Raw genomic sequence first — 8786 nt, forward strand, 5'->3', positions numbered from 1 at the left:
TGGGATTCAAGGAGACCCCCTGGAACCTCTGGAGTCTGAGGGCAGTGTTCTTGGGCTGTGGCCCCTGGACAGCAGCAGCGTTACTGAAAACAACTGCACACTTGGGTCACAGGTGGGACCCGCATTCTATTGGGGGCCCTCGTGTACTTGTTTGGGAATCACTGCTTTAGGGAAGGTGTGATGGGGGTTTAAGTCAGGGCGGACTGTGAACTGGTTGTTTTACTCTTTTGGTGTCCTTGAAGGCAGCTGGGGCACAGGGGGAAGTTTGAGGAAGGAACAGCAGGATGAGCTTGGGGAACGGATGAACTCCAGCTCAACTCAAGCTGTCCTGCAAGACTGCTCTGTTCGTAGGAGGGTTCTTAGGCTTGGGTGCTTTCTTCTCTGGAGTGGTGAGCCAGTGGACCAGTCAGGGCCAGTTGATTTGAATTAGAAATCATGGCCTTTGCTTTTTGGGTTTATTTAGGTATTTCTCATCAGAGGGTGGGGAATAGAAGTGGGGTATTTTGACTTTGCAGCCACAGTGAAGCCTTTCTTGGGTGAAGTACTGAAGCCAGCCACCTAACTGAATAATATGCAAATCATATATAAAGTGCAAGTGTGTGGCTTCCCTATTTTCCATTTTTATGAATAACTTCCTGCAATTTGTGCACATCTGGGTTGAATATGACAGTAACCTTTCTACTCTTTAGGATGCCAGAGAATTCATTTCCATTTCCTGTTTCTGGAAGTTGGATTTCTCTTCATGTAGAAACTTGTGTTTTCCACAAGTTTTGAGTCTGTGGTAAGGACGGAGGTCTGAACCTTTGTTTCTGAACTTCCACTCTTACTCTCATCTGGGTGGAAATGAATAGTAAAGAAAATGGTCAGCCACCCCCATTTCATGTTGATCAGGATTTCTGTAAATGTACCTACTGCCTGGCTTTGGGAGGGTGTGGCTGTCAGAGAAGGAAGTACCTTTAAGCAGGCCGAAGACACCAACATGAGTTTTACTCATGGAGAATGATTTTCTTCCAATTCTTTAATTAAAAAAAAGATGAATTTAACAGTTAAGTATTGGTTACATAAGAGATTGATGTGGGAACAAAGATGGGAAGACCTGGTAGCAAACTGGTTAGGGCAGGGCCAGCCTGACCTGGTCACTTCCTGTTTTGGGCCAGGAGATGAGCTCACAATGCAAATGTCAAAGCCGGCCAACCTATGCTGCTCTTAGACTGCCCTGGACACAGCTCCAATGGCTAGGGCCGAGAGAGGCTGCAGACTTGAGGGGAGCTGTCTATGCCCAGAATGCAAGTGTACGCGAGGTGTGTTGCTGTCCTTATGCTGCAAGAAGAGGCTGGAGGCCTTTGAGCTTTCTGCATTTCAGGCGGCAGGGCTTGCTCCGAGTGGGTGTTGAAAGCTCAGTTTGTGGAGCGTGTGGGCATGCCACTGCCACTCCGTGGCTGGGTTCACTCATGCGCCTGTCCCCCTGGCCAGGGGCGCTGTCCAGGCCGTGTGCCTCCTAGTGAGTTTTGCTGTAGATTTTAGCACAGAGGAATCAGTGGGGTGAAGTGACTGATGTTCCAGGTCTTGGTGCTATTTGAGTGATGGGCAGATGGCGGAGGACTGACCACTGAACTGTGGGTCACTGAGCGTTGCTTAGGAGTGTGGACATGACCCAAAGCAGCCACAGCACTGTGAAGCGGAGCTCCCAGCATTTGGTCGCACAGTTACAGATGATTCAGGGAGAGGGCAGTGTCGGTTTCCAGGAGGCGAGAGATGTAGCCGGACCAGAGATGCTGGCCGGTGGCTGGCTGGCAGAGCCAGAAGGACGTTGCCTAGGTGCTGCGACCCCTGGGAGCCAGGCCCTTCCGGGGGTTCAGTGTCCAGTGAACAAGAAGCTTCCTGGAGTTCCTGGTCACCCTTTGGTCTTCTGGAGGACCCTGTGCTTACCTAGTCCAGCCTTCAGAAGATGCTTGTCATAGCTCAGGTGGCTTCTGAACGGCTCTACAGCTGCTGACAGTAGGGTAACTGGGAAGGCAGCAAGTCTGCAGTGGATGCCAGTGGCCTCGCCAGAGACCTCCCCAGGAGGTCCCGGTGTGAGGAGCAGATAGGTCGTGTGCCGCGGCACCGCAGCTCCCAGCTCCTGCTCTCTGGGACACTGCTGCCCACCTTGGGGGAGGAAGCAGAACCCTCTCATCCTCCTCAGAGGGCATTAGAGATTGGCTTAAAGTACACTTTGATTTCAGATGTCTGTTGAGGCCTGAGTAGAACCAATTTCTCTCATTTAAATAAGATTTTAAAAAGCACCATGTATCCATGACCACGACTGTATCGCTCACTTAGAATCTTTATCCTCTGCGTTCTAGGTTCGGAACCTCACTTACATGGTGACCCGCAGGGAAAAGATCAAGCGATCTGTGTGCAGAGTCCAGGAACAGATGTTCAGTCTGTACACTAAGCTCTTGGAGCAAGAAAGAGTTTCAGGTAGGCATCATGCCCGCAGGCTGGGTGGGCTGCGCGCCCTCCCTGCCCGTTAAGGGACAAATGGTTTGCCCTTTTTTCTCTTATCTGTTCAGCCATAAGCAACACAGATTTCCACATTTACAGAGGATCTCTAGGCACTGGAGGCCTCACGGTGCAGGGGGTGAGGTGTGGACCGGTCCTCCCAGCTCAGTCCAGAGTCCTCTCCCTGACACACACAGCACGCCTAGTTCTCGGCCCCTCCCCCTGGGGAAGGTGAGGATGACGTCTCCACGGTCAGGACACTCCAGGGCAGTACACATTCGGCAGAGCTCTTGATAAGGTGTCTTGGGGACAGACACCCTAATTTGAATTCCTCTGTAACAGTGGTAACCACATCCCTGCTGTCTGTATGTCTGTGTGGTGGATTTGTTTACAGATCACCCAGCCTTGGCACCTACCTGCAGCACATTATTAGCACATCTTGAAAGGGTGCTCATGACGCTTGTTCAGATCACACCACAGCAGACTTTTCTTCGTGTGGATGGAGTTCTGACTATTTCCGATTGAGCACCGGGTATTCAGGCAGTGCTTTCTAGTCTACATTGCAAGGGTGAGGGAAGACAGAAGCAAACAGGGATCTGCTTCTACCCTGGAGAGCACATCAGTTGCTTGGAGATCACGGCAGAGTGGCAGGTTGTTTGGCCTTTCTGGGATTCCTTTGCCTGTAAGAGGCTTGGTGTAGAGCTGTGACCTCTAAGTGCCTCTTCGCCCTAACATTCTGTGGTCCTATGCCCCTGAAATTGGTAGCATAAGGGTGTCAGAGGTCTGTCCAGGGTGGGTCAGGCAGGTCATGGAGAGGTGGGTCTGAGGTTGGCCGTGGGGGGAAGACAGGGTTCCGCCTTGGACTGCTTGCAGGGTGCAACACGGCATTCTCGACTTGCATGTACGGAGAGGCATGGATGATACGCTCACTCTTCTGTATTTGTGGCTTTTTGTCACATATGGACAGCAGAGATGTTGTTACCACCTTTTATATGGAAATCCACATTCTGGTTTATGTAGATATATGTGAGCAGAGGTAAGAGGGTCAGCTGAGCAAACTGAAAAAGGCTGAGGGAGTTTTTAATGATATTCTGGAAGTGGTACCAGGTTCGGTGGCATTAACTTACTGAAACTATCTTAGATATTTCTTCCTGAGGTTAAATATTTCTCAGACGTATCCAGCGTGCGTCTTCAGCTGGAGCTTGGAGTTCTGTTACTCTAAGCAGGGTGTCGTAGGTAGAGGCAGCTCAGAGCAGACTCTTCGGAGGGCACTTCCGTCTCTCGGCTCCTCCTGGATCAGCGTCCCAGGGATGGTGGGCACAGTGTGTGGGGCCGCCGCTGCAGGCTGTGTGCAGCTCTTGTCTAAGAGTAAGCTGCGGAGGAGGGCCTTCTCACTTGGTGTCCTGGAGGCGTTTTTGTGGTGCTGTGGTGGCAGTTTTGTGGCCGCGGCTTCCACTGGGTGGGTGAGTGAGAGTCCTCACGAGGTTGAGCAGCAGTTTGGGTTTCAGAGCTGCAAGGTAGTCTGCGCTTGAAGTCCACCTGCTGTTCAGAAAGGGACACAAGTTCTCCATTCTGGGATAAGAAGCACTAAGGATGATCAGCTGGAAGTGATGTGACCAGATGGAGCCCAGTTGATGTCCGGGTGGCTCTTCCCAGTTCTAGACTTTGGTTGTGTTCTTCATGCCTGAGGTCAAGCATCTGCCTTGTGAAATAGATGATTCCAAATGATGGTATGTGGCATTCAGGGCCCATGGTTTAAGCTCCGTTGTGTGATTCTCGGAGCGAGTAGGTTGTGCAGAGTGTCTGTGTCCTCAGCAGGAACGGCACTTGAGTGGTCTGGAGTCAGAGGCTTTCTGGAGACATGGATGCTGTGTCAAGTAAGTTCAGGTCATAGTTCAGGAAACGTCAGTGCCTGTCTGCTTTCTGTGGTGGCACTTCACCAAGTGCAGCAGGCACTAACAGTGGACTCGTGGACACAGGCATTTCCATGCCTGCAGTCATGAAATGAAACTCAAGTTGGAAGATGATTCAGTCGAATCTCACTGGATTTTGCATATAATGATCATGAACATTGTATTGAACAACTATGTGTCAAGAACCGTTTTAAACACTTTATTCATCACATACATTTACATGTATTTATCCCCACAACAGCCCTCATGGTGGACACGTGGGGGAGGGAAGTGTGTCTCTAGGCCCCAGCTTGCCCTTTTGTGCTCCCGGTCGCAGAGGGAGGCTGCTGGCTGGTGACTGGCCCCCTGCAGGGTTGCTGTAACCAGGAGGGAGAGCGGCAGCCATGGATCGGCTGATGGATCCTGCATGGATTCTCCTTGGAAAATCAGATCAGTTATTTTGTTTGAAGGAAAATGTAGTCCTTGAAAAGATTTTTTTCTGTGAAGAATTATATAGTTTTCCAGCTATTTTAGGAAAAGAAAAGTATGCATATCAAATGCAGATTCTTAAGACAGGTGATATCTTTATATTAAGAGCAATTTTTTTATAGAGCAGGTGACTGTATGTCATATACTTGGAGGGGGAGTTTGCGTGCGGTGGGCGATGCTAAGGATGTAGCCTTCGCTTCCTTTGGATTTGCCCTGCGTAACCCTCCTGTGTTGTGTTCACAGGTGTGCCTTCTTCCTGCTCCTCCTTCTCACTGGAACACATGCTTCTGTTTAACAGTCCTTCCCTGGGCCCTGATGCTCCCAAGATAGAGGACTTGAAATGGCATTCTGCGTTCTTCAGGAAACAAATGGGCACTTCCTTAGTTCATTCACTGAAAAAGCCCCATAAGCGAGACCTGTTGCAGAACAGCAGTGGGGGAGAGGGCAAGACGCTGCCCAGGCAGCCAGAGCTGTGCGGTGTGAGGGAGGGGCTGGGGGTCCCCGAGAGCCTTCTGGGTTTTGAAAAGACCTTTGCGGAAGCGCGTCTCATATCAGCACAACAGAAAAATGGCGTGGTGACGCCAGACCACGGGAAAAGAAGAGACAATCGTTTTCATTGTGATCTCATTAAAGGAGACTTGAAGGACAAACCTTTGAAACAGAGTCACAAGCCTCTCAGGTCCACAGACGTGTCCCAGAGGCATCTGGACAGCGCGAGAGCCGCCCCCTCCCTTGGAGCGGGGCAGGCCACTCCTGGAGCCAGGAGGGACATGGTGCCCAGGTGCAATGGCTCCCTGGTCAGAGCGAACTGTAGTCAGACTGCAGTCCAAGTGCCTACAACACCTGCCAGCCCAGGGAAAGACTGGGGGGGATTCCGGATTCCAAAGAAGGGGGAGCGGCCGCAGCAGGGAGAGGCCGCCGAGGGCGCCTGCCACCAGCACTCAGGCTACCCGTACCTGGGCCTGGGCCGGGCTGCAGCCAAGGAACGGGCCAGGAGCAAACTAAAACCCGACAGCGAGAACGACGGGTACGTCCCCGACGCAGAAATGAGCGACTCAGAGAGCGAAGCCTCGGAGAAGAAGTGCGTCCACGCCAGCAGCACCATCAGCAGGAGGACAGACATCATCAGGAGGAGCATCCTGGCCTCTTGACCCCCGGCCTGCCGTGGCTGGGGGGGTCTGTGCGGGGCACAAGCAGGAGCCATTATTCCTTAGCTACACAAACACATTTACTTGCAATCAGATTGAATTTTTTTTTCCAGTCATTTGCAGATCATCATTGTGAGAAGTTTGTATTATTTGCAGCTTGTTGAGGAGACAGAAGTGTAGACTGTAACCGTAAGACATGCTAGATTAGAACCCGAGTGAAGCCGGTCCTGAAGAGGGCGAGGCGCCAAGCCTCATGAAGTTTTGTCGCCCTCTGCATTCTTCCCAAAGCACAAACTCCTGGTTACCTGAATATACAGAATCGGATATGATTCTGCATAATGAGTTACTACCATTTATAGAAACACACCCTCCCGCACCATTTCTAGCCCATAGAGCTCGTTTTCTAGGACTGTGGTGAACCTTGAAATGGTTCTGGCCCGCCAGGCTGTGTTTGTTGACAGTACAGGCGGCAGCTCTGCACTTCAGCAACACTAGGAAATTCATGTGACACAGCAGCCAGGGAAGAGAGCGTTGTAAGAAGGTCATTACTGAGTTGCTGTGAGGACGGGAGAGCTGCTATGGCTTGGAGATTTGGGGAAATGTGGCCAGGCTTGTTCCTGAAGCCTGTGAGTGGACGCTGGATGCAGGACTGGCCTAAGCGAAGCCACTGGGAAAGTTCTGAGAGGCAGCTGGGCCCCACCCTCACCAGTCCTGCCTCCTCTTCCCCAACCACTTAGGTTTGCCCTGGCCGATGCCAGTACCTGGCCATCTGGCGATTCAAGTTCAAGTGATGAACTTCAGACTCTGGTGACTGACTGGTACTTCCCAGAGCCCACACTAGTGCATAAGTTGGGGATCTGGGCTTCCAACATGAACGGATTCCTTGATAAAAAGGGAAAAAAAGAAAGAAAAAAAAAAACGGAAAAAAAAGAGAATGAATAAGTGAAATAGGTTATATTTTAAAAACAATAGAAAGGCAATAACTTGCGATAAGCTCTTACCATTGACTGAGGTTGTACAGGCAGGAGACTGAGGTGTGCCCTTGCGCAGGTTTCCTGGAGTCGGAGCTCTGCACTCTCATTCGTAACCTGGACTTTCTAATTGCAAATGGCAATAACTAGTAAGTTATCAGCAATAATTTAGCATTCGAGTACAATGTTCTGTTTTTGCACTCGCTGGAGTGTGTGTATTAAGACAGTGGATAGTGTTAAGGTACTGTTAATTTTCTTTGGAATTCAATGTAGTTGTGAATCAAACTTATGAGAAGGAAAGTTTAAATAGCAAATGAGATTTAGAATTATGGGCATTTGGAACAAGCCCAGTTTCCCCTAAATTACCCCTTAGTTTGTTAATATCAGTATTGAGATTCCTGATTCATTTATACATCTGTTTCCATGTGGCAGGGACATTCTGATGCTTAATGAATAATGCTTTGAGTTCTATAGTTAACTTTCAAGTCTTCCAGATGATTGTTAACAACACAAAAGGCTTATTGAATTCCATCTTGCTATGCAAGTTTTATCAGATGATCGAGTAGTAGATCCAGTGCACCCCATTGTGTGTATGCCGTTTCCAAACCAAGTCTTGACTTCTCAAGTACATTGTTGTAGCTAATTCAGGGGAGGGAAAGAATGACCCAGGTTTTTAGATTGACTATTTTTGAGATATGGGGCTCAGTTTGAAAGACTGCTGTCCAGATCAGCTTGTTGCTACAGATATTAGAAGGTTCTTATGAATCCAAGTTGTACATTTGCTCGTAGCATAGTTTAAAACTTTTTTTTTTTTTGCATATGAGCAAAAACCTTTTGCTGGATACAGAAGAAGGTTGGACTCTATGTAATTATAATCTTTGGATTGCAGCAACAGCTCTGGGTGAGAGTAGAATTTACGGAGGGATAATTTGTTAAGCCATAGAAAGAAAATCTAAATTAATCTAGTAAGTATATGACCTCTCACCATTTTAAGAGGTATCAGATTCATTTGCACTATTAGGAATGCTAGTTTTGTGCAAAAAAAAAAAAAAAAAAAAAAAAAAAAAAATGCCTTACCTGTTTTTCCCCACATTTAGGTTGAAAAGCTTTCAAATGTTCCAAGTTATGCTGAACCAAAAAAAAAAACAAAACAAAACAAACAAAAAAATAAAAAACCCACACAAAAACAAAACACAAAAAATAAAAAGCCCACACTTTTTATTCCTGCTTCAAAATGCAAATGGTATAGAGCACGGTTTCTCTGACAGTGTAACAGTAGCTCTGTAGGTTAGTCTCGTGTCATGCTGGGAGCTCTGTATGAGTGGCCATAGGCAGCAACCAGCCGGCTACCCACTCACATTCTATTAGTATGGAACCATTTGCTTTCTTTTTTTCTTTTTTTCTTTTTTTTTCCTCTTCTTTATATCTTTCCTTGTGCATCCTGACCAAGAAATATCTTTGATTATGATCAATGTATTATGTCAAAATGTAGGCTAGTTAAACTTTTGTAAAGTTGCCTGGAATGTCATTTGTTAGGTTATAAACACAAAATCTAAATGAAGGATTTTATGTGTTGTGTACAAATCTTAATTATTTTGAAATGGACAAACTTGTCATTACATTTGTAACCTTGTACAGAGGATTTTTCACTATGTGCCTAGCTTGGTGTCCATTCAGCTAAAATCGAGAAAAAAGGTGCATGAAGAGTTAAAAATCAGAAATTAAACAAAGTATATGTAGAGATGACTATTTTATATTACATGGCCCTATCCTGTATTTATTTCTACCCCCTTTTTGAAAGT

At 47.8% G+C, this 8786-nt stretch overlaps 1 protein-coding gene across 4 annotated transcripts in view; it reads left to right on the plus strand.

Moving 5' to 3' along the window:
- Window positions 1-8191, plus strand: part of Jade1 (jade family PHD finger 1) — a 53246-nt gene extending 45055 nt beyond the window's left edge. For all 4 annotated transcript variants that reach the window (XM_047566193.1, XM_047566194.1, XM_047566196.1 and 1 more), the window contains exons 10-11: window positions 2346-2463; window positions 5109-8191. In XM_047566193.1, coding sequence (XP_047422149.1) covers window positions 2346-2463; window positions 5109-6016 — 1026 coding nt within the window. In that variant the 3' untranslated portion in view covers window positions 6017-8191. The remainder of the gene's footprint in view (window positions 1-2345; window positions 2464-5108) is intronic.
- The last annotated feature ends 595 nt before the right edge of the window (window positions 8192-8786 follow it).

Source organism: Sciurus carolinensis, chromosome 10 (assembly GCF_902686445.1).
Source record: "Sciurus carolinensis chromosome 10, mSciCar1.2, whole genome shotgun sequence".
NCBI lineage: Eukaryota > Metazoa > Chordata > Mammalia > Rodentia > Sciuridae > Sciurus > Sciurus carolinensis.